The 25,773-nt window shown below is 40.5% G+C and overlaps 1 protein-coding gene across 1 annotated transcript in view; it reads left to right on the top strand.

The window, feature by feature from the left end:
* The window catches only part of TAPT1 (transmembrane anterior posterior transformation 1), a 73,110-nt gene extending 54,315 nt beyond the window's left edge, over positions 1 to 18,795 (top strand). The window contains exons 8-14 of the mRNA XM_051967064.1: positions 2,029 to 2,109; positions 4,728 to 4,837; positions 6,509 to 6,568; positions 7,199 to 7,267; positions 10,679 to 10,755; positions 13,671 to 13,831; positions 16,630 to 18,795. Coding sequence (XP_051823024.1) covers positions 2,029 to 2,109; positions 4,728 to 4,837; positions 6,509 to 6,568; positions 7,199 to 7,267; positions 10,679 to 10,755; positions 13,671 to 13,831; positions 16,630 to 16,859 — 788 coding nt within the window. The 3' untranslated portion in view covers positions 16,860 to 18,795. The remainder of the gene's footprint in view (positions 1 to 2,028; positions 2,110 to 4,727; positions 4,838 to 6,508; positions 6,569 to 7,198; positions 7,268 to 10,678; positions 10,756 to 13,670; positions 13,832 to 16,629) is intronic.
* The last annotated feature ends 6,978 nt before the right edge of the window (positions 18,796 to 25,773 follow it).

Below are 25,773 nucleotides of genomic sequence, written 5' to 3'. Positions count from 1 at the left end.
GTTTTGAATGAAGTTTGATTCATTCATTATTTATTTAAATAGCTGTTTAATTTCACTTACTCCATATTACTGATATAAAAATGCATTTCAATACTATAGATCTAACTGAATTAAATACCTTACTTCATTGTGATTTAGAAGTCTCCATACAGTTTTACGTGCTATAACTTCTGAAAAAAAAAATAAAAGAATGGAGATTTTTTTCCCAGAATTGGATGGAAGATACCTAACAGGTCATCTGGTCCAAGAATCCCCTCAAAAGCATCCCTAGCAAAAGCGCTTTTCTAGCATTTGGACAAAAGCTCTCTGATGAGCTAAAACCCAGCCTCCTGAGCAGCCTTTTCCATTTCTGAATAGCTCCGATTGTAAGCAAGCCTCACAAGTTATTAAACCTGGGGACTTTCCCCTTTTTGTGGTACAGGTCGTCACATGGGGACGTGGGGAGGGGCTGCATGGGCTGATGCTTGTGTGCATCACATGAAAGGAGGGGGCTGTGTGGCCCCTAGGGAAAGGCTTTCCCTACTGGCATGACTAAACCCTGTCACCTGCAGCCATAAAAAGGAGCCTAGAACGATCCCCTCTCTCTGGGGAGTAGTCCTGGATATGCTAGCAATGGGAAAAGACAGGTTCCCATGATCTAGTTCTCGAGTCCCAAACGCACTTCCTTTTCATGGGGTTGGTTCTGGACGTGTGCAGTCTAAGCTGTCTGTGGCGCATTTGGGCCCTTGGAGTGGAGACCCTGAAGCTTAGAAATGGGGTCAGAGATGGATAAATAGGCCTGAGAATCATTCTCCCAGAGATCGGGATTCCAGGCAACATATGCCTTGGAGTCTTGGGTTTTACATCTGTTTTTAGTGCCGTCTTCCCTGGAAGCATCGGTGGAACTTGAAGAATCTGGTTCTTGTGGATCACCAAGTGGATCCAAAGCCTTTTTTCCCTTTTACGTCAGGCTTGCTATGTTTTACAGCATTTTTATATTCCACAAGAGGCAGTGTTGTATAGTAGATGGAGAACCTGCTCAGAGCAGGAAAACCTGTGACACAAAATGTGCTCCTAGGAAAGCTCTTCACTTCCTTAATGCTTTGGGTCAGCTCTCCATCATAAATGGTCCAGCGGCTGCCGGCCTTGGTGGGAAGCTCCATAAAGTCATTTCTCCTTTACGGCAATAGCAGCGTCTGGGGCCTCCCCAGCTGCTAACCCTGAAGAATCAGAAAAGTGATGGCTTATTGGCCGGAAGTGTCCGGGAGGGTGGGAGTGAGAGAACCGGAGATGGGGATCGGGGGCGTTTTCTCCTCTGTGGCTACAAGTTGGAGCAGAAAGAAATGGAGGGAAAGTGTGATAGCGGCTGGCCCCTGAAAAACCAAGGGCCCGGGCTCCAGGGCGCCCCAGGGCAAGTGCCAGGGGGGCAGGGCCAGGCAGGGGCAGGGCGGCCAGCCGGGGGTCGGTCAGCGCCGGCCGCTGCTGCTCCCACCATTCTTCTAGAGGGACTGGAAGTGGCCCACCCACCGGGATCGGGCCAGGAACGTCCCCACAGCGTCCCATGAGACTGAAAGGACAACTTCCACAGCAAGAGGGAGCGGGGCGGGAGGGGAAGCCCTAACGGCTGGCTCCCTTCCATCGGCCTGTGCTGGCGCAGCTGCCGGCCCACTTGGCAGGGGGCGGCGGGGGGAGGGGGGCGGGGGGGGCGTGATGCCTGTGAGCCCAACAACCTGTCGGAGCCGACTCCAACTTTGTGCAGCTTTGTCAGAAGCCCAGGCCTTAAGCCCTTCCCAGAAGCCCCCAGTCATAGGGTTAAATTCAGCGTAATTTTCGGGTCAGAAAGGATCCTGCGGGGTATGTTTATAGAGGAGAACAATTTTATCCAGTCGGGTCCATCCAAGGTAATCTATGTTGTATACCAGGTACCTCTTGGGCCCCCAGGGTCAGAGCAACGCCCTCACGGCCCCTCTCGTTATCTTGGGCCGCGTAAGCGAATAAGTGTTTATTGAAACAGATCTTACACCCGCTCTGTGTCTTTCTCGTTTTTAGATATTAAGGAGCGATTCACGAATTATGTGCTCCTGCTAATAGTCTGTCTCAGAAACATGGAACAGTTTTCTTGGAATCCAGGTAAACGTTTATGGCTCCGGGGAGGAATTAGTGTGTAAAAAATGCATTTTCAGCCTTATCTGATTTATGTCCCCGTAACATCCAGCTTCAAGGCGGCAGGTATTTCTCCCAGCCGGCCTCCATGTGCCTCGTGACTGAGTCTTTCCCCACCCTGAAGTGACGGCTTTGGGATGAGAAGATGCAGCGGGGGCTCCTCCCCGCGAGGCTCCTCCCCGTAAGGCTCCTCCCCGTAAGGCTCCTCCCCGCCTTCCTTCCCTCCTCCCGGCTCCCTTTAGCTGCTCTCTCTTCCTCACTCCTGGCACTCCAGGGAAGCTCCACCAGGGGTCGCCACTGCCAAGTCTTGAGAGGCTTTAGCACCAAATGGCATCAACCTTCGGGAACTTGAAGGAGGCCCCCGAGGGGGCGCCAGAGTCCCAAGGAGAGATGACGCCCCCACCCCCCCACGGCGCTGCCGCTCTCCCCTCCGCCATGCTGGAGCCGCCTCGGAGGCGGGGCCGAAAAGAGCGGCTCCTCTCCCGCCATCCGGCAGACGTCCTTGTCCCGAAGGAGGCTTCCCAAGTCTGGCTGTTTCCAGGACTGGGAGTTTTTAAATGGAGCTGCCCCTTGCACTCTCCACTTTGGGGCGCCACTGGCTCCGAGTCCTTGTCAAAAGGTCAAAAAGCCCGCCCCTGCCCCATCAGGAAACCGGCTCCGGGCTGATGGGCGGGGGATCCCTTCCCGCCAGCCCGGCCCGGCGCCATCACCCACCGGTGTGGACCGAGGCGGCCTGGGAAGTCTGACCTTGTCTTCCCACTTTCTCCCCAGCTTTCGTGTTCATGCCCACATACGTGCATTTTCATTTCGTGCGTCTGTGAATTGGGCTGATGGGACAATACCGTGTGAGGAAAAGCAATTTGTGAATCAGAACACGCCCAGTCTGAAAGGATGGGCAAAAAGCACCATGATTATTAAGGGCCCCAAGCAAAGATGGGCCCCGCGGACACGCTTCCCTTTCAACACTCTCTCTCCCGAATTGTGTCCACTCCTGTGGCATCAACTGAGAGCTTCCCGTAAATGTCTCCCAAGTCCGGACTGTCCTGCCAATACGTAACCCAAGCTCGTGTCCTCCTTCCGGATGAGGGCAGGCCCCTCCCCCTCCCCCGAAACTTCCCTTTGGGTCTCCCGGAGAATCTGCCAGAAGTGACCCCGCTCCCTCGTTCACTGAGCATTATGCTTAACCCAGGAAGGAACCTTACACTTGGCGGCTGCGGGCCACCGACTCAGTCTGGCGTTGGGCTGGTTCCCCGCCGTGCTTTCCTTCCCTCCCCCACAGAAAGGTCCCCCCGCGGCCCGCCCGTGTCCTCCTTCCCTCCCACGGACAGTGGAGGATGAGCTGCTCGAGGCTGCCAGTGTCCAGCCTGGTTCTTCAGCACTTTGCATTTTCATGCAGTCCGCGGAGTAGGTGCTTAGTGACGGCTGTGGGGTTAAATAGTCCTCCTCGTACTGAGACATTAGCCTAAACCATCTTGGGTAGTTTAGATTCCACAATTCACTGTAAGTCTCGTAGCAGAATATGTTACAAATACATCCTGGCCTGCCCAAGGAATTGTGGGAATTGCGTGCTTAGGTAGCGTCTGTTTTTCAAAACTGTGGCTCGTCTAAGGCCGTTGCAGCTTTTTTTACTCACCGCATTAACTCATTATTGGTTAAAAGGTTTTTTAGTGAATTTGTGGGTGTTAAAGCCCCGGATACATTTGTCGCAGATCGTTGATAGTTGTATCCATAAATAAAGGTCTGTTTGTACTGGGGAAGGTATTCCTGAGGTCTTTGATACCCTGATTCTACCCTGTACTTTGTCTCCTGCCGCTGCTTTACACTGTGAATCATCGGCTTTTGATTCTCAGTCTCCAGCAGTTGTTGTGGGTGATGCTGGAAGCACGTCCGGCTGTTAGCTTACGGTTAAACCCACAGGCAGACGCCAAGTATTTACTCAGCGCCGAGGGCGGGCACTGTGCTAAGAGGGAGGCAGGGAAGGCTGTGCCCTCGAGGGGTTCTGGAGAGAGGCGACGTTTAAGTGACTAGGGATGTGCAAGAGCCGGGCGGAGCGGGCAGAGGGATGGGGAGAGGGGCCCGGGCCTGGAACTAGCCAGGAAGCTAGAGAAAGGGAGAAGAGGGAGTCAGAGGGCGGGGGCCGGAGGCAGGGGGGAGATGGCGGAGAGAACCTGGTGGGATAACTGCAAGGAGCCCGAGGCAGAGGCATCTAAGAGCTCCGGGCAGGGAGAAGGGGGGAAAGCAGAAGAACACTGCAAGAGCACAATGGGCGATGCTTAATGCCCAGGAGCTTCTGTTTGAAACCAGAAGGCAGGGAGAGATGGCAGCTTACTGAGAGCAACTGGGGCTTGGGACAAATCACCTGGACAGGGGAGAGGAGGGTGGAGGGCGGCAGCCAAGGATGTCGATTGTGCAGATTATGATCTTAACTTGGGCTCAGATACCACGATTTTGTCAACGGAAAGAAGTTTCCTAAAAATCCAACTTGATTTTGTTAAAATGCAAAAGGTGTTCTCCCTTTGAAGGTTTTAAACCGTTATGGAAGCACAGGACTTTATCTGACTTTTGTTTTCTTCTTAATTTTATAGATCACCTTTGGGTATTGTTCCCAGATGTCTGCATGGTGATTGCCTCAGAAACTGCTGTGGATATTGTAAAGCACGCCTTTATCACCAAATTCAATGACATTACCGCAGATGTATGTTTGCCATAATGATCTGAGAGCTTCAGCTTGACTTGCATTTTAATATTTTCTGTTTTTCTTTCCTAGTACTACATTTAATAAAGTGTATGAAGACTAATAGAAGAAAGGTGTTTTGTATTAGTGAAAATTATTTGTTTTTATCTCAGAATTAAAAATATCTTTTATTGTGTTTTTAAAATCAAAGATTAAATCAGTTTTCTTTTTTGCTTCAGTGTAATATTACACATCTTTTGTACTCAGATGTATGCAGAATTTGATTTTCTATCAAAGAATCTGATTATATTAGGGAAGTTTATTTTATGACTAACTTTTCTAGAAGTGGGCATAGGGAGGTGGCTATGTTAAAGACATGATAGAAAAGAAATTCTTTTTTGTTGGGTTATTGATTTCCCATATCTTCTGTTTATAATGAGGTCAAATATAGAAATGTTATCCATTTTAGTGACTTCATAAATTGCCATGTGATGCAGTTAATAAACAACAGAGATTTTACATTTGTCCTGCTTTTATGTAAGAAAGCAGAAGTAAAAATAATAATGGATAATAGGGTAAATATCAACTGTGAAGTTCTACAGTTTGTTGTTTGAGTTACTGTCAATTTAATTAAAGCTTTGTTTTACATATTTGTGTTAGAATATTTAATTATTATAAAAAGGTTTTATGCCAATTTCCAGATAGTGTTGAAAAAATTAGCTTTACTTTTTACCTCTTTGTTGCTTTAAGGACAGCAAAAAATGTCCTTTCATAAAAAACATTCTCTATATCAAAATAAATTTCATAGATTTCAAGGATTTAATGTTTGCTCTTCAAATTGACAAATATATATATATATACATATATATATATATCTTCAAACTATCTCATATCAATCATATTTATTCTTAAACTTTCATTCCCTAAGAAACTCAAAGCAATTAAGTATTAGTATTTTTACATATGACATTAGAATTCTTAAGAGCTCATCTTGATCTAAATTGGTATTTTTCTTGATAGTTCTCCATCATAAGTATATATGTACATTGTGTGTAGTTGCATAAGACTCTCCTTAGCAGCAAAAATACCTTTTGATCTAGGAAATACAGTTTTTGAAATGATTTAATAACTTTACATAATAAAAAGCATTATGTTTATATACAATTAGAAGGAAATTAATTGGGAAAATGATTAATTTTAATAAGAGGGCTATGGTTAATATTCCTTCTGCCTCCACCTTTTTTGCATGTCTTCAACTAATAATTTTAATGATGTTATCAAAAAAGACAAATTTATTCTCTGGTCATCTTTGCTCTTAATATTTTTTCTTAGGGTTCAGGGCTACTCTAGTAATGTTACACACAAAAACATATTTTAAGAATTAGCCCTTTCCTGGCACATAGGGTTTTATCCTCAAAATCAACAAGAATTAAAGGTGATATTTTGTTTTCCATTTCAAGTGGCCATTCAACTATTGTAATCTGGCACATTTGTGTTGGCAGCGAGGCTGTTATACTTTGGATAAGACCATGCAGTGAATTTAATATCAAGAGTAAGATCAGTGAATTTAATAGTATTCTAAATGTTCTGCCTCTTACTATATCAGATATGATTTAAAGAAATTAAGTATAAACACTAATTTTCCCACATGTGCCGTATAGAGAGTTATATTTTTGTTTTCAATTTTTTTAGGTCTACAGTGAGTACAGAGCTAGCCTTGCTTTTGACCTTGTTAGCAGCCGCCAGAAAAATGTAAGTATCAAATCAAAAATGTCTTCTGATAAAAATTATGGTCTATCCAATGCAGTTTGGACATATTACTTAAAAATTAAAACTATTCTCTGCTTTAATAAACAAAATTTGTAAATTACTTGACCACAGATTTTTCATCCACCAATGACAAATCTTCTGATGATCAGTAACATTGAAGTAGGCTGGTCTTCAGGGAATAATTACAGATTTCATTGCCAGGTCCACCCCCCTAAATCTGTCTTAACTGCTTACACTGCACTAAGACAGACTCCTGAGAACTTAGGATCATCTCCATAACAGCACAAGGCATTGGGATGAAGCTTTTGGAGGTTTGAAATGTCATCCAAGAAAAATGGCAACTTTTAAATTTCTTTATAACTCTAAACTGAAAACTAAAAGTCAATTTTAGGATTAATACTCATTTTTTTAATCTTCTCTTGTAAATGCCTTTATGTTTAAAATGTGTCTTAATCTTTGTTGTTTCACCAGTTTTATTAAAGAACATTAAAGTTTCTTATCTGCTTACTTTAAGTTTTACCTGTATATTTACTAACAATTGCAATTGCAAAATAAAATGTTTTAATGTCATTTATCGCAAATTTGAAGTTTGCTTCTGTGTACTCTCTTTAGGCATACACTGATTATAGTGATTCTGTTGCACGGAGAATGGGCTTTATTCCTCTTCCACTGGCTGTTTTAGTGAGTATCATGTACACTTTCCCCTTTTCTACTAGAAATTAGTACTTCAGATACTTCAACGATCAATAATTTCACTAGAGTAACTCAACAGTTTAGTAGACTTCATCTGTGATTGGCTCTGCCTCTACTCCCCCAATTAAATAGTGACCATACTAATTATTTGTAAAGTCCTGAAGGACTAATAATAAGTATGTTACAGTAAGACTATTTCAAGGAGTCTAACATTACTTGGAAAATTATACATAAAAAAATAAAATCACAGCTTAGAGGGAAAAAAATCTAAGTTTTAATTATTGATATGCTTTTGATTGACCTGATGTGAATGAGAGTTTATAGAGTTTTAAAGTTACAAGAGCATTTATTCATACAACTAATAAGTGACAGTGGAGATGCCTACCCAATATACATCAAGCCACAATAGCTGTTTTTGTTTATATGTGGATCTTTGGTGTCCTTTCTTTCTACTTACATTTTTAAGGAAAGAGAATATAAGAATCTTTTTCTAGGGTTCTCTACTGTTCCTATGTATTCACAGAATCTCAAGAAAACCAAATGAAAAATCACCATCAAATGAAGTGGTAGATGTATTTTAAACTTACTACCAGTTTTCCTTTAGGTTAGGAGCATTTGACTGATAGCTTGATATTTTTATTTCCCTGAGATCCAGATTATAATATCTTGAAAGATTTTGTCATAAAATTGTGCTAAGAGTTTATGTTTTATGATTTAATTTGCTTTGAAAGAGAAGGGAAGCCAGATGCGAACTCTTATAATACAAGAAAATTTAATGTTGAAGGACATCTTAAACCCTTTAAAAAAAAAGTCTGAGCAAAAACAAGAAAGAATAATTTGAGTGAGTAGAATCATAAGGAGATATCAGTTCATGTTTTGAAAATGGAGCCAGTTTTTTTGAGATCCCCAAGTGAGTATGGTAGAAATGAAATTAGAATAGACATTAAGTGAAATGTCTTCAGGTGCTAAACACATACTAAATGAATTGCCTTAAGGCTAAAGATTGTTTGGAAGTGATTGCTTTGAGTATAAAATAAACTTAGTCTGCCACATAAACCTATACCCAGTTTGGCCAGCTTATCACAGAACCCCTTCATTTCTTTTAGGACAGTTAGCATCCACCTTTTAAATTTTGTCATTTCTAAACTATTTCTAAAATTTTAATTATGTTCTTTTTACATGATCTTCTAAAACTGTTCTTCCAAAAGACTTAAATGTGATTAGTAGTAATAATAAGGGGGAAAAATTGTTCCAGAAAAGCATCCTGTATTATTGATAGGGATTCCTTAGTTACGTGGTGGTGAGGAGGTGATTCTCTTTCATATGCCTCTGTCTTTAAGGCAAAAAATGGCATATAGTTTGGGAGAAATAATTAGGTCTTTTAGTTCTGACTTTTCTAAGAAGAAAGAACACACTTCTTAAAGTCCAGTTAGAAAACCACCTCAGCCACTAAAACTTAGCAAAGAGTTGTAAAGCTGTGGTAGTAGGAAATATATAAAATTAGACTTATTATTGATTTAAATTGCCTCATGTCATAATGGAAAGAAAGGGCCTAGTACAAAGAAGAAAAACTAAGCCAATTAGTTTTTAACTTTAAAAAAAAAAAAATAGATTTTTAACCAGCTTTTACTACTTAAGAATGAGGGGAAAGGGGACCTTTCTTTTCCAAATGAAGGGGAAAGTACCAAAAAAGAAAAAAATTGTAATTATGTAGATTGTGTGGATTTGGAACATTAAAATTTTCTCATAGAGATTTGGCTGCACATTAATCACTGACTTATTGGTTTAAAAATTTTTTTTTGGTCTGGTTTGTGCCAGTATTATCTTGACTTTCCAATGAAATTTAATCCTACACAATTTTTCTATTAATGTATATATACTTAATATATCAAATGAATAAATAACTATTAGAACTTATTTTAGTTTCTGCATATGTTAGGTTTCAGTGATCCTTTTAGGAATGGATCCTTAATCATTGGCAGAAACATCAGAAGACTTAAAACTTAAAATTTCTGTAGAGGAAATGGAACTTAATTCTAAAATAGACTATCTCCATTTACCCGAAAATTGCCCTCTCTCAGCTCTGTGCTTTGCATCATTGTTACAAAGAAGTAGCCAGGGAGCCTGGAATGCACAGAGCACCAGGTTTGGAGTCAGAAAGATCCAAGTTCACTTAGTAGCTGTATGACCCTGGACTAGTCATTTAATCCCTCTTTGCCATTTCTTCAAAGTAAAATGGGAACAGTAATATCACCCACCTCCTGGGTTTATTGTAAGGATCAACTGATATATTTGTTAAGCAGTTAGCACAGTTACTGGCACATAGTGTTTTTTTTTTTTTTTTAAAGCATGTTTTCTTTGCTCATATGTGAATATCAAGCAAATCCAATTGTCCCATCTATATTTGTTTACATCTTTTTTCAAAGAATACCAGTAAATTCATAACTAGATTTAAAAACTCGGTCCTTATTGATCCTGCTGCCTTTGGGAAAATAAACATTTGACCATCTGTCTTAAAAACAAAATCTCAGTCTGTTTCTTCCCCCTAAATAAATAGGTTTCTGATGGTGATTAGTTTTGTGGGAAGCAGAGCGCTGTTCTGGAATCCTTCTTTCCTTTCAGATCCTGCTCTCACAGTACACAAGAACTGAGGCAAAATAGGGGAAGTTTACCAAAGGAAAACAAGGAGTTGGGGGGAAGAGTTCATGTTTTCTCTGGTTCTAGCAGGAAGCTTTCAATAAGAAGAAATCACCTTCATGTCCCTGATTTTAATATTAGGCAAAGTTTCAAGAAGCTCCTTGAGTTGCCATTGCACCAATTCAAATGGCTTCTGACTGGAGATGGAAGAAAAAGCATTTGAAAATAAGGGACACATTTTGCATTTTTTATTTCCTTCACAGGCTAATTGTACAGCAAAATAACTGTATGGACATGTATACTTATATTGTATTTAATTTATACTTTAACATATTTAACATGTATTGGTCAACCTGCCATCTGAGGGAAGGGATAGAGGGAAGGAGGGAAAACGTTGGAACAAAAGGTTTTGCCATTGTCAATGCTGAAAAATTACCCATGCATATATCTTGTAGATAAAAAACTATAATATTAAAAAAGAAACAAAATAAGGGACACAAATATGGGACATTGCTGTGCTGCTGAGAGCTCTGGGTGTTTTAGACCCATTCAGAAGCTTCTTCCAGGTTTTCCTGAGCAAGCCAAAAACTGCCTCCTCTAAGAAATTATAAAACGTTGGATGGCTCCAGGTTTAGAGGAGGCCTGTCCTGGGGTAGCTTTGGTCGGCACCTGAAGAAGTTTCAGACAGTAAGAGGCAGGTGGGCTGGCGTCTGCAAACAGCATCCTGACAATTGATCTGTTTCTCTCTGCATCTTTTGATAGCTCATCAGAGTTGTAACAAGCTCAATTAAAGTGCAAGGAATCCTGTCTTATGCCTGTGTCATACTCTTCTATTTTGGGTAAGAGTAACCGTTCTTGAGTTTCTTTGTAGTTGAGTAAGGTGTGAGATCTAACCTGATGAAGTTAGTGCAAGGAATGCTGCCCTTCATTCAATCTGCTCTGCCGCCGGAGAAGTGCCTGCTGGGGGAGTTCTGTTTCACAGAATGTCTTCTTTACAGGATCTTTTACATACGTGTGTGTGTGTGTGTGTGTGTGTGTGTGTGTAAAGAGAGATATATGTACATATACACAAGCATATATATACACACATATACCTATATATTTATTATATAATTTGGAACTGTTAATAACAGTTAAAGTGCTTTGATTATAGCTTCAAAACCAAAATACTTACCTGCTCACGAAAATTGTAATCAGTGTAATCATTTATAGATTCACTTAGTGCACTTAAGATTTTAAAATTTGTATATGTGCATATACATATGCATCTATACACACATTATTTATATATATATGTAAACATATATATAAACACACATATTTCTATATACTTGTTATCTAATTTGGAACTATTACTAACAATGGTTAAAGTGCTTTGGTTATAGCTTCAAAACCAAAACGCTTACCTGCTCACGAAAATTGTAATACACTCACTTAGTGCACTTAAGATTTCAAAATTGCTTTCTTCATCCTGTATAAGTTGGGTATGACAGGGAGCATCTGCCTTTTACAGGTGAGGAAGTTCAGAGCAGAGCAGCGAGATGTCCAAAGTCCTCTTTAAAAAGTGAGGGAGGAGCCAGGATTCACACCAGTGCTCCCCGAGGCCAGGTCCAGTTGCTGCCCTGTTGGCCACTTTGTCTCTAAGACAGGAAATATTCAGCCTGGCTTTGCCGCTTCCTGCCGGATTGGCTTTGGGCAGCTCTTCCCACCTCGCTCAGCTGTAGCCTCTTCATCTGTAAAGTTCATGCATTGAGTTAACATTTATTGTCTACTATGTGCCAGCCACTGTGCTAAGTGCTGGAGATCGCTGCCCTGAAGGAGTTTACTATGTAATCTAGGGGGTCAGGCCCGATCGAACCTTTGAGGTCTTTCCTGGTCCTAATCCTAAGAAAAACCTAAAAGAGGTCAAGTTTCTGGAACAAATTATATACAAAGGCAACTGTGCAGTCAATGTACACTTACTAAGCCACACTGTGCACTTTATGGCTGGGGCCATAAAACAAAAACAGAATCTCCTCTGCCCTTAGGAAGCCTGCATCGTTTCAAGGACATGCAGTAATAGAGTGGTTGAATTCCCAAAAAGCCAGTGTGTAAAGCGTGGCTGACTTAGCAGGGGTAGCAGGATTGGGGGGTGAGGGGGAGATTATGCTGCTCCCACTGCACCTTGATCAGACCCACCGGGAGCCAGGAGTTCTGTCCTTGAAAACACAGTTTAGAAAGGACAGTGATAAGACAGAACATTCAGAGTGGACAAGTCAGGGAAAGGAGCATTTATTAGGCAGCTACTGTGTGCTTAATGCTGGGGATGCAAAAGCTCACATTCTTATTGGAGAGGACCACACCTACAAGGGAGCTGAAGGGAAGATCCCCCAGCAGGGCATGAAGTCCAGAAAGTCAGGAGCCTGGCCAGAAGGTTAACGAAGACTGGCTGGCACGGTGGAGAGCTCCCAGAGCGTGGTGGATGGAGCCCAGCTGCTGCAATCCCACAGGGAGACTGCAAATGAGTCGTGGCCTTTAAGTCTGGAAAGTCAAAATAGCCAAGAGGGGCGTCAAAGGCGGGGGCAGACTTTGTGCAGGTTGATTGAGCTGAGGTGCTGGATAGAGAAGAGAAGCTTTACCGAGAACATGGGGGCCGGCTTCAGCCGTGGGAGGGGAAGAGCAGCAGAAATTTGGGCTTGGAAGAGGCAGGAAAGCAGCTTTTGGCTGGATGTCAACAGAACGGCTCACCTCCTATAGAAGAAATGGCTACATAGGAATGGATTGGTTTCCCAGCTTGAAAGTCTATGATTCTGTGAAAGGAAGCAATATTGAGGACTAGGGGAGATGGTCAAAAAGTGGCCATTTGTTGATGTCAACGTGCTTTGTGCTTGTTAAAATGTTTTTGTGGAAAAAATTGGTGATGTGAGAAGAGAAAGAAGGAGATCCTGTAATCACTAGTAGACAGATGGCAGGTGAGCCTGTTAGATGTTGCTGGGATTCAGCTCTGAGGAACAAAGATCCATGTTAGGTAACAAGTTGGATCTGTATAAAGGCTTTTCCTCATTCTGGTGATACGCTATAAGAAAAACTTGATTCAAATTCCCCCTCTTCCCTATACTGGGGCCCTGTGGAAATGACTTAGCTTTTCTCAGCCCCCAGTTTCTCACCTATGAAATAAATGGGGATATCTAAGATAAATATCTTGTAAATGTCAGTAATGTCCCCATTTTAAAGATAAGAAACAGAGGTTAGGTCACATGACTAGTAAATGTCCTAGGTCTTCTAATTTGTGAACTATTTTCTTTTACTGTATTTTTAAGCTAATGAACAAAAGAAAAATGAAAAATCATTGAAAAGGAGAAGAAGAAAAGAGAATGGTTAGAAAAATGAAGGGAAGATAACTGTAAAGATTTAATGACTCTGATCCAAGTCTAAATCTAAATGAGTTCCAAAGGACTCATGATGGTGTGAAGGGATTTAAAAATCTAATCGAATGATTTTTATATTTGATTCTGGAGGTAATAGGGAGCCACCAAAGTTTATTATGTAGGAGAGTAAGTAAATCTCTCAACCTAGCCAGCTCATTAATGCCTGATACCTTTAGTATCTTCTCCCCTGCTTTTCTTAATGCTCTGTTAAGAAAAATGTATGTTATTATACAAACATGGCAGGTAGAGATTGTGGAATTTCACAGATATTATGAATGATCATGTACTGTAGCTTTCTACTATATTCGGCATTTTAAGAAATTAAAGTCATTTATTTCTGATTTTAGGTTGATATCACTTAAAATTCTTAATAGTATCGTGCTATTGGGAAAGTCATGTCAGTATGTCAAAGAAGCCAAAATGGAAGAAAAGTTGTTTAATCCTCCTCCAACCAGCACACCAGGAAAAACATCTAATAAATCACAAAACAAATATAAGTTCTCCCAAGGTATGTTTGCCTTTTTTTTTTTTTTAACTGTGTCTCCTATTTCCCTTTGTAATATAAATTAGTTACAACATAATTATTTGGCCTTTAATAATTAGTAACTTTGTTTTAGATATACATAAAATATGTTATACATAAAATCAACTCCAGTTCCATCTGTGAAGGATTTGCTCTGCTCTTAGTTACATTTGCTTTTACTGGTTTAAAATGTTTTCACAACTTCACAGTCACAGATAGCATGGGGGACATGCACAAACAATTCAAGTGACTTTCCTGGCACAAAATGCCAAATAAATATTTCTTGGTTTGACATTGTTTGAAAGTGCTGAAGTGGAGAATTCAGTCAGAAGTAGTAGTACATGAAACATGTTCACAATATCAATTAAAGGAGGGATGTGTGTGAAGCATTCTGTTTAGTGGAAATGAAGTGTCTTCTCTGTGCAGGGTACTGCGGTTTCAGAATTGCAACATGAAAATTCTTTAAACTAGTGGAAGAAGAGAATGGAAAAGGGCCACCTTTTGGGAGATGACTGTGATAAGTAATTCATAATAGTCAGCTAGCGCTTATTAAATGCCTACTATGTGCCGGTCACTAGTATAATAAAAATCAAACAGAAAATGCAGGGAGAGGAGCCCTCAGGGAGGGGAGAAAAGGGTTGAAAGGAGGTTATGTGAAGGAAGTGACCTCTGAGCTGAGCTGGAAAAGAGAAAAATCCCAGGAGGAAGAAGGAGGGAGTCATAGTGTAGGTCTGAGGGACGAGATGCATAAATACAGTGAAGTACAAAAGGTCAGGGCAAGATCGGGAAGGTGGGCGTGGCTGGCGGCAGCATGGAACATTCTTCAGAACAGGGCTAGAAATGGGCCATCACCCATCAGATGCCCTCGGGTAGGAGTAGAGCTGCCCATCGGGAAGACAAGACAGGGGGATGAGGGGTGGGATTTGATGGAAAGTGGAAGGAAGGTGTGCAAGAGAACAAGTTGGCACTAGGGATCTTCAGATCGCTACCTGACAGAACTTGCAAAAGAAGGTTTGGGGAGAGGGAGAATTGTGAGAAGAAGGAGCCAGTGTTAGAGAGAAGAGAGCATCAGGTGGCTCTGGGGCATGTGGAGATGGGCACGTTCCCGGGCTCAGGGGGCAGGGCAGGGTTGCCGGAGAGATTTGGGATCACCGTACAAGATGGCGGTCATGATGGCGGATGAGACCGCAGGAGACGCCCGCCCTTTTACTGTGTTGGAGGAAATGTCAGAGGAATTGTAAAAGATTAAGCAGCACTAGCCAGGTCAGAGACAGGAAAGCCAAGGCGGGAGAGGGTATCGAGGAGGCAGGAGGCAGCACACTCTGGCCTCTAAGAGGTCAATGAGAATCACAGGTGGTAGGCTCTCCTAGCCTTGGGCTAGTGGCGAGGTCATTGTTGACTCAGATTTAATAAAAACTAGGTTGTGGGAAGCTGAGGAGTAAGGGAGTGGTGAGGAGGAGGGATAGTGAGTCTCAACTATTGTTACCCGAACTTTCTCGGTGAATGAGGGAGGGGGAAAGAAGTTGATGGTTTAAGGCAGTAGGAACCGCAACAGAAGACTTACTGGGGTAGAGGTAGAGAGCAGTGGGAAGGAGGCAATCGGAAGATGTGAGGGATCTGCGGTCCCAGGAAAGACAGCAGGTGATGGAACAAAGGGCCCTGCGAGACCAATGAGCATTAGCAAGGAGAAGAAATGAGCAGAAATCAGACCACATAGCCTCCAGAAAGGAGGATGAGGAAGGGAGGAAGCTTGCTCTACCCAGACAGTGGGGCAGCTGTGGCTTCGAGTCATGGTCTCTTGTAGGTCCCGAGAGGTTGTGTGGCTTGTCCACAATATGTCCTAAGTGGGGCTTGAATCTGGGTCTTCCCAATATCTCTGTTCCATTGTATTCCTCTGTCTCTCAAGAAATCATCATTCGTTAGTAAACTTAATTTCTAGAGTCTTTAGCCAAAGCTCCACAAAGTCATAACCATTTCTGGGTCTACCTTCAGTTGCAAAAGCTGCTTTAATCCTGTGCCTTTCTTCACATTTGTTTCCGTTTGTTTCTGCCCTTTGTAGAATGCCTCCATTATGCTTATCTACAGCAAACATATTTCTCACAAACTCAGAAATGAAAAGGAAATTTGAAGAGACTAGAAAAGAAGAGATAGCATGTTCTGTTTAATCCCACTTCCTATTTCTTCAAAGCCCTGTATTTAGGAGTTCGTGTTTATTTTCATGACTAATAAAAGGAAATTCATTTTAAAACATGATTAGAGAAGTTATACTTTTCAGTTCTAAAATCAGGAAGTTTGATTCTGTATACTCATGATGAGTGCAAACAGGTACTTTGCACAGAGTAGACACTTAAATTTACTGATGAATTCATGCCTTCATTCATTGCGCCATGCCTGTGATTCCGTGGTCATTGGAAATTCAGTGTGAAAGCTGCTCCCACTTTTGAAACTCAGCAACACGTCCGATACTCCAAGAGAGTCGCCTGGAACGCAGCTTAAGTGACTTGCCCATAGTGTGCAATGGAACAACGTGTGGCAGAGGCAGAATTTGGGCCTGGGCCACCTTCGCTGCAAGGCTGGGCTCACACCTACGATGACACCACTGGAATGAGTGTGAAAATTATCTCTTTTTCTAAGTTTCCAGCTTTAGCGGTTTAAAGCATATTGCCATTTACTTAGTCTAAATCGTTTCAATGATAGATTTCATCACCACTAGTATAATTAGTGAATAATCAACTCAACAGGCAGTTTCTTTTTGGTTACATTTGTTTCTGCTCTTTCGATAGGACATACTGAAGAAGAGACCTTATCAGCTTCCATCATTAACCAACCCGTACATCAAAAGGAAACTCCGGCCCCGTCACTCGTTACCAGCAATTCCGATCAGTTCCTGACGACGCCAGACGGCGATGAGAAAGACATTACTCAAGAAAATTCGGAATTGAAACACAGATCCTCAAAGAAAGACTTGCTGGAAATTGACAGGTTTACAATTTGTGGAAACAGAATTGACTAACTTCTTTGACTTTGTGTGCTTAGGATACTGAGCTTGGGGGCAGCGCAGCCGAGGCTATGCTCCCAGAATGGACAAGTGCCAGACGTGGCGCCTAAATATTTATTTAAAAAAACTTAAATTATTCATGGCAAACATATTAGTATCTTTCTACAGACGACTTGGTTTGGTTGCTGATCAGATCAAGTAACAACAGAGATCTCTAACTTGCTATGTGGAAAATGTGATGAATTATGAAAACCTCTCCCTGCTTGGCAGAGTGACCGTTTCTTTCTTTTCAATAGACTGAAACAAAAGCAGAATCCCTTTGGCTTTGTCAAACTGTGCTTCCAGAACATAAAATATTGCCTCACGGCTTCTTCAGTAGAAAAATATACCTGGAAAGCTGTGAAATCCTTAACGTGACGCTCCCTTCCCAATGTCCTGTTTCATAAGCAGTTTTGAAACGTTTCCTCCATCTGCCAAAGCATTAAAGAGAAATGAACTTTGATAAAATTAAAAGCCACAATAAATGTTATCACCACTCAGAATAATCCTTGAAGATGTATCTGAACTAATCAGAATAAAAGACTATCTTAAATGAGACATGATGCATAGTAGCATTTTATCTAAAAACTAAGTTAGTGAGAGTTCATTTTTTAAAAAAAAAAAAGCATTTTAGAGAAGGGTCTACATAACTGGGCAAATTTTTATCAATTCAGTTTTTATCATTTTTCAGTTCATTGTAAAGAAAAACACGAGAAGGCGGGAGTTGTTCTGTTGCAGTGGGACAGATAGAAATTTTGTTACAAGATGGCACTTTTTATACTACAGAAGCAGGGCAGTGTTAACTTTAAGGTACAATAGCCGGTTCCACTTTATGATTTAAGTGCTACATGAATCATTATGGTGAGAAAGCTTTTAATGTTGGGTTGGCTGGGAGGATAAATTCAATAGAGTTGTATGAAATTCAAAATTTCCCAATCATCGATAGGGTTTTTAAATAGCAATTTTAAAATAAAATGTCCCAAGCTGGTTTGAACAACATTATCATGAAGTGCTTGGGCTTTTGGGTGCTGTCTTTGTGTGTTCATCTGTGTGGTTTGAGAAGAGGAGCCAAGAGTAGACCGTGACATCCACATTGCATTTTGACATAATTGTTAGACTACAGGTTGTATCTTGAGACAAATTAGTTCCCATCCTGTTTTATCCAGAGAATGCTTCATGCATTTTTATAAAAAAGGGTACAACCTCTATTTTCAGAACTATCAAAAACCTTTCATTAACGTTAACTAAATGATTTCCTTTTAATTTTGGATTTCAGACACCCTGTGGATAGTTCAGGTTTATTAAATGCATAAGGAATATTTTTGATTAAAGACTAGTCTCTTACTAAATGGAAGAAAAGCCACCTTTAAGCTTTAGGTTTATGCATTTGAAATGTGAAAGTTAATTCTGAATAATTTGTACTGATTAAAGAAATTGAAAGACTTGTTCATAGAAAAGAGAAGATTGTGTGAACATGCCTTTGTGAAACCAAAAGGAATTTGTAATTAAAATGAAAAGAGACTTTTGATTGATTTTTATGAGAAGGTACCATTTTAGCATTATTATTCTTTCCTCCATCTCTCCATTAACAGAAACAGCAAGAATCCTATATAAGGTGAATGCAAATAATTTCGGGGAAATAAGGGGTGGGATTTGGAAACCATGACCCTAATCAAAAAACAGTATTTGTTTTGAATACACTTTGTGTTCACACAGAGAATACTTTAAAATTCAGTTTGAATTATTGAATAAATGTGATGTCATATATTTTTTAATTTTTTCAGTTACTTTGCAGTTTCTATAGGGATTTTGGGATAATATTCATTTCTTCTGTTAAAATGACAGTACCAATTTTATAAGTGCATCTTGTGTGAAACTCAATAAATTCAATTTTTTAATCTTTTTAAACAAAGTGATTGAATTTATTTTTATAATTATGTATTTATATGTTATGTATATATACATAAATTAAATGTTTTTACTTGTTTAATATATCTTTCACTTTTAGGTGGCAAAAGTGCTGTCAATTCAAAAAAATAAAAGTTAACCTCATTTTTTCCTTTAGTGTTAATTAGATAAGAAAATGATTGACTTTTTAAAAATCTCCTAACAAGGAGTTTACACCTGCCTTGTTTAAGACTCCTATCAATATTACTAAAGAGAGTTTTTAGATGATGTACTTTGTACTTATCTGTCATTTATCCTTATAAATGGAGTGGGAACAAGGCATGGTTAATGTGCCACAGCATATTATATATTTTGTTGACTTTGAAAGACATTCCATTTTTACCTTCTGCTGTGAATATTTCTATCATTTTGGAAAATTAATATTTTACTGCTTCAGTTTCATTGGTGCTTAGGTATTCTTATAATGGGTCTTGTTTTCAGGTGTGGATTGTTCTAGATAGTCTGAGATCCCATCCAACTCTGAAGTTCTGTACAGTCTTCCATAGATTATCATATTGGAGGCTTTCCTCGAGATCTTTTTTTAATAACATTTTATTGGTACAAATGTATCACTTGTTTGTCAGTCTCTTATCCCTCCTTTTTAATCCATGACCTGCCCGATCACTTTTCTAATCATACGTTTCATGGTTGATTTTGTGACCCTGGACGTTTAACTTTTGAGTCTAAGTTTCCTTATCTGTCGAATGGGGATAATAATTCAACAACAGAATTGTCATGAGAATTAAATTTTATTGTGTGTGAGTGTGTGTGTGTGTGTGTGTGTGTGTGTGTGTGTGTGTGGTGCTTTGCAAACTTTAAAGCAATACATAAATGTTAGGAATAGAAAAAGAAAAAATGTAAAGGGCTGAACTCTTGAGTTCATGCACTGAGGTCAGGACAGCCGAGCACTTAAGGCTAACTACCAACTGGACAATACTCTATTAGTATATGCTTGGAAAATGGCCCTTCCCACTATTCTGTGCTGGCTCGATGATTGGCGTATGCAAAGAATTGTAGGAGGGACCAGGGGGTGGGGTAAGACTGGCCAGGGTCACTTTGGTGGTAGATGAGGAAGAAGGAAGGTCACGCTTCCATACAATTCACTTCTACCTTTAAAGACCAAGAATAACGAGCAAGGACTTTTGCTCATCCTTTCTCCGGCTAATTCTAAGGCATCCAGGGGGCTAGCACAGTCATCACAAAAAAAGATGTGAAGTTTACTTAAGCCCACCCACATGTCACACCTCTGCCTTTTGCATTACAAGCGATTGATTCTTTGTCCCGTTCTGTGATTCTTAACCCTATAGTAGCGCTAGAAACATCGGCATTAAAATGTTGGAATTTTGTCTTGATTGTTGAAAGCGTTGAATGTTTCCCAAATGCACCCACCCTGCTTGCTGCTTGTTCCGCTCTGGACCCGGTTCATTGTCTGTCTGAGGCACCTGTGCAACATGTGCTGCTGAAGTAACTCAGTAGAGACTGCCCATTCAGGTTCCACGTCACAGTTTGGTGCTTCTCAGCCATTTGGTCTGATCCCATGTGAACCAAAAGGTTGATCACCTCGTAAATCCTGCCAGAGCACGTTGGGACGTTCAGAATCCTAACGTGCGACCGAAGACCTTGGTGTCCGGCAAGATTCCTCTTCCGTTTGATCTCGGTCCTTAGCACACTCCATTACACGGGCAGAGTCTTTGCACGAGACGTGCCCATCTTCATGATGGTATGTTGGCTTTTGCTTTCAACACGAGTGTGGCAAGTCCAGGCAGGGAGTATCCTACAAAATGATTCGGATTGCGTTTGGTCAGACCAAGAAACCATCGGCCAACTTCTCCTCCTTCCATTTACATGCATCTTCCGGCTTGTGCTTCATTAAGAACACCGCTATTTGTGTGGTTCAGGTTCTCCAGTAAAACATTAACTCCGTGATCATTAGAGAGCTCATATTTAGAATAGCAACGAGAGAGAGCAACTCTAGCTAATCTAAAAACGATTATTTTTAGCACTTTTTGCCTCCTTTCCCTCATTCTACTGCTATTTCTGTGGAAATGGAAGGAAAATTACACAAGATTATTTTCTATTTTTCTTTATTTCATGGGTTGCAATGCGCCAAAAAATTAATTAACCTCATGGCCATCCTATTGGTAATGAACGTGTCCTGGAGTCGATCCTAGACTGCAGAAACAACGCCACTGGGACTATATTCAAAGCCTTTTTAGCTTGGCAGAACATGACAGAATTGTGCTTCATTAGCTTAGCCTTCAAGAATTCAGGAACATCTCCACACCTTAATGAGGTGATGAAATAGGTCTCTAGTGGAAGAATTCTGGAAATGGAGGCTGCCCTAAAATGTGCTTGCTACACTTAAAACAAATATTTAGCAGTGCCGGGAAAGCTTTCTGGCTTTCTAACCTCACTCAGCTCCTTTTTTTGTTGCAACATGACTTCTCTGGTTCACCTAGACGCCAACAAAGAAAAGAGCAACTTGGATTACATATAAAAGCCCATCTTTAGAATATTCTGGTTTTTTTTTTTTTTTGGCTGAGCCAACTGGGGCTAAGTGACTTGCCCAGGGTCCCACAGCTAGGAAGTGTTAAGTGTCCCCAGGTCCTCCTGACTTCAGGGCTGGTGCTCTATCCACTGCACCACCTCGCTGCTTCCATATTCTAATTTCTAAAGGCAGGAAGAACATTTAACAAGTTCAGGACAGAAGTCTTTGGATCTCAAGGGAATAAACTATTTAACCTTTGGAACTATTACTGATTATGAAGAACTTAATGATTTCTCAGTATTTTTTGGTTTGTGAAATGTTTTGCATTTCTCATCAGGGAGTTAGGCTCAGGTAACAACTTGGTCTAAAGATGCTTCTAATAAAGTACAAAATGTGACAAATTAACTTTTAACCTTTGCAATTAAAGTACAAATATCAAATATTCAAAGCTTTTTTTCTTTCAGATGTGGAAATGTTCCAGCACAAGACAGTTACTTACAGGGTGCATATGTCCACACGTGAAACCTTTGATAGACTTTGATCCTTAAGTAATCAGCAATATGTCAATGGAGGAATTGGTCAACAGAGAATTAGTAGCACGTCTAAGATCGAAATAAAATTTCCTATGGGATCTGCCATCAATGTCCATGGCTATCTGTTTCTATGACGTTGGACACTTTTATCTAACATTTGATGGAGGGAAAATGGATGCCGTTTACCCCGAGATCAAACATCAAGCCGTCCGTCTATCTGGATCTTAGCTGCAAACTCCAGAGAAGGCTTTTACACACTACAAACTGGCCAGGAATTGAAGAGAGGTCAGAGGCTTGGGATTGGAAGACTCGGACCTAAATCTAATTCTAAGCCATTCTCCACTAGCCAAGGGCCTGTGAAGGGGAGCCCAGTGCCTCCCGAAGCGACCCATTCTTCTTGTGGAAACCTGCTAGCAAGTTTTCCCCTTCCATTCAGTGTCTCTTCTGATGTGCACCTTTTACTCTTGTGTTCTGCCTGGGGCTGAGCAGATGAGCTCCCCTTTGTGCACCAGCTTTCCAGATCCTCACGCGTCTCCTAAATCTCTGTTCTGATCGTGCCCAGTTCCTTCAGCTCGCCTTGTATGACATCATCCTATTACCTTCCTGCATGCTTTCCAACTAGGGGTCTTCCATGAAATGTGACCCCCATGCCCGAAAAGGGCAGAGGTCAATGGCATTATCAGCTCCCTCGTTCTGGACTCTGGTTCTCTTAAGACAACCTAACGCTGTACTCCTGAGCTTTTGTTTTGGATCATAGCACAACGTTGACTTTAATAATAATAATAATTATGTAGTGCTTTCCATTTTGCAAAGCGTTATTTCATTTTAGCTCTATAACAGCCTCTGGAGGTAATGCTACTATTAGCCTCCCTTCATGGAAGAGGAAACTGAGGCAGCAGTTAAAGGGCAAGGGTCAGACGGCTAAGAAGTGGCTGAATGTAATTGAATTTGTCTTCCTGACTCCTTACTGGTCCCCTCTCTACTGCCTTCAACTTGCTGTCCTTTTTCTAGCTCCCCCCCCCAAACCCTGGCAGTATGGCGTAATGGGAGGACCAAGGACTTAGAACTTGCTCCAGATTCCAGCTCTGCTGCTCCGGCAAGCCCCCAGACCCGGACCCAAACGATAAAGAGATTGGGCTCACCTACCAACGTCATCTCCACAAGACAGAAAAACCGTTGGCTGGAGAATGGCCACCCAGAACATTGGGTGCAAAGAACTCCTCATGTGGTCTCAGTGTTTTGAGCAAGACTGGACCGGACTATCCCATCATAGTGAAAGTCTTCCAAATTAGAACCATCCAAGCCAGAGTTTTGTTGTTAAACAACAGAAGCTTGACACAGTCATAAGAGCAGAAGGAGATATTCAGCAGGATTCAGCACTGGATTAAGCTGAGAAGCTTTCCACTCTTGGTCATGCTGCTGGTATGTTAGCCTGAAGCCTTAGGAAGGAGTCCCCTGACTCCTCACACTCCAGCTTTTTTTTTCTTTCTTTGCTCTAGTGATGGGAAATTATAGCAATAGCTTTAGTCAAAAACTTTTAAAATTTTTTCTTTTTTGTTTTTCAATTAATAAGCATTTGATTTCTCTAATCTTCTGCTTCACCTCCTGGGGGGGAAAAAAAAAAGCAAAATTCTTGAGACAGATAAGAACAGTCATGCAAAATGAACTCCCTCGTTAGCCTTGTCCAAAAATGTCTCCTTCTGCATCCTAGGTCTGTTACCTGTCTCAGTGGGTGGGCAGCATGCATCATGATCAGTCCCCTACAATTGCAGTCGGTCATTGCGTTGATTAGAATTCTGAAGTATTTCAAAGCCATTTGTCTTCACAGTGTTGTTGTTCTTGTAAAACTGGCTTTCCTGGTTCTGTGTTAGCAATTTGTCTAAGTCTTCCCAGGATTTTCTGAATTCATCCTTTTTGTCCTTTTTAATTGTGCAAGAATATTCCCTCACATCCATTAATTTTGCCATTCCCAGGTAATGGTTACCTCTTCCCTTAGTTTCAACTTTCTTTGCCATAACAAAAAGGGGTTGAGATCCATTTTGTCTTTTTCTTTGATACATTTGGGATATAAATCTAGTTGTGGCATCTCTGGACCAAAGGATAGCCACAATTTGTTAATTTTGGGAAGATGGCTCAACATTACTTTCCAGCATGACCAGACTAATCCATAAGTTCTATCAACAGTGCATTAATGGGCCTGATTGTCCTCAGTCTAACATTTGTCATTATTTTTGTCAACTGCCAATCCAACAAGAGGGAGAAGGAACCTCAGGGTTGCTCTGACTTGCATTCCTCTATTATTAACGAACTGGAGCATTTTTCTTCTATTTATTGATAGTTTATATTCCTTCCTTTGAAAACTTCCTATTCATAACTTTGACCATTTATACATTGGAAAATAGCTCTTGGTCCTATAATTTAAATCAGTTCCTTATGTCTTGGATAAATGAGACCCTTATCAAAGAAACTTTCTACAAAAAGTTTTTTCTCCAATTGTTTCCTTTCTAATTTTAATTATTGGTTTTATTTGTGCAAAAAAATTATATAATCAAAACAGTGCATTTTATCTTCTGTAATCCCTTCCAAACTTTAAATTAGTCATGAACTCCTCGTCCATAGATCTGAAATGCAATTTCTTCCTTGTTCTAACTGTATAGGATGTTGCCTTTTATGTCTTAAGTCATTTGTCCATTTGGAGTTTATATTGAATTATGGTGCAAGGTGTATATCTGTTCTTAACTCCTGCCAGATTGCCGTTCAATTTTCCCAACAGTTTTTTACAAATAATCCATCCCAGTAACTGCAGGATTGTGCGTTTATTAAACGTTATGCTCCTATGGTCCTTTACTTCTGTGTGTTGTGTCCAAGTCTGTTCCACTAATTGACCTCCCTTACTCCTTCTACCCGGTACAAATCATTTTAATGATTGCTGCTTTGTAGCATAGTTTAAGATCTAATAATGTGGCCCTCCTCTTCTCTCCCATTATATTTCATTTTTTCCCTTTAGGTTCTTGATCATTTATGTCTCCATATGAACTTTATTATTCTCTTTTCTCATTCTTCAGAATAATCCTTGGGAGGTTTGATTGGCACAACACTGAATAAATTAGATTACATAAATAGTGTTGTTAGTTTTATTGGTTCAACCCACCCATGACAATATTTCTCCAATTCATTCAGTTTGTCTTTATTTCCTCAGTATTTTGTATTTGGACTCACATTGTTCTTGTATGTGTCTCAATAAATCAGTTCCTAAATATGTCACGAATATTATTATTTTGAGCGGAATTCCTCTTATGTGCATTTGTTTTGTGTCTTGCAACTTTGTTGAATTATTTCGATTAATTTTAGTTGATTCTAAAATTTTCTAAGTAAGCCATATCATCTGCAAAAGCAATAATTTTGTTTTCTCCTTGCTTATTATGCCCATTCCCTCAATCTCTGGCTTTATTGCCATCCCTAGCATTCCTAACTTTTATGTTTAATAGTCATATTATAATGAATATCCTTGCTTTACCCCTGCTTTTATTGGGAAAGTCTCTAATTTTCCTCCATTATATATAATGCTTGTTCTTAGACTTTGTCAAAATACCTTTTCAACATCTATCAATATGACCATGTTTACTATGCTTTTCAGAGTCCACTATTCCACCAAGTCCAGTAATATCTATGAGGTCAATTTTCCTCCCTCACATTAGAATCTAAATCACCTTAATCATGATTCATGCTTTGTGCACTTGAATATGAATATCCAAATCTATGTGTTTTTCATATTGTCTCCTTTCTCAGATTTAGTCTCCTTTTTGCTGTTATTTTTCCTATGTTCTTCTTTGTGGTACCTAGTTTGGTAAATTATGTGTAGCCAGTTTGGGATTTGTTTGTTTTTAAGTTTAGGTATCTAGAAGAACTAGAAACGGTTTGA

Source organism: Antechinus flavipes, chromosome 6 (assembly GCF_016432865.1).
Source record: "Antechinus flavipes isolate AdamAnt ecotype Samford, QLD, Australia chromosome 6, AdamAnt_v2, whole genome shotgun sequence".
NCBI lineage: Eukaryota > Metazoa > Chordata > Mammalia > Dasyuromorphia > Dasyuridae > Antechinus > Antechinus flavipes.
Note: the sequence above shows the minus strand (reverse complement) of the source record. Positions and strands in the feature narration are given on the sequence as shown.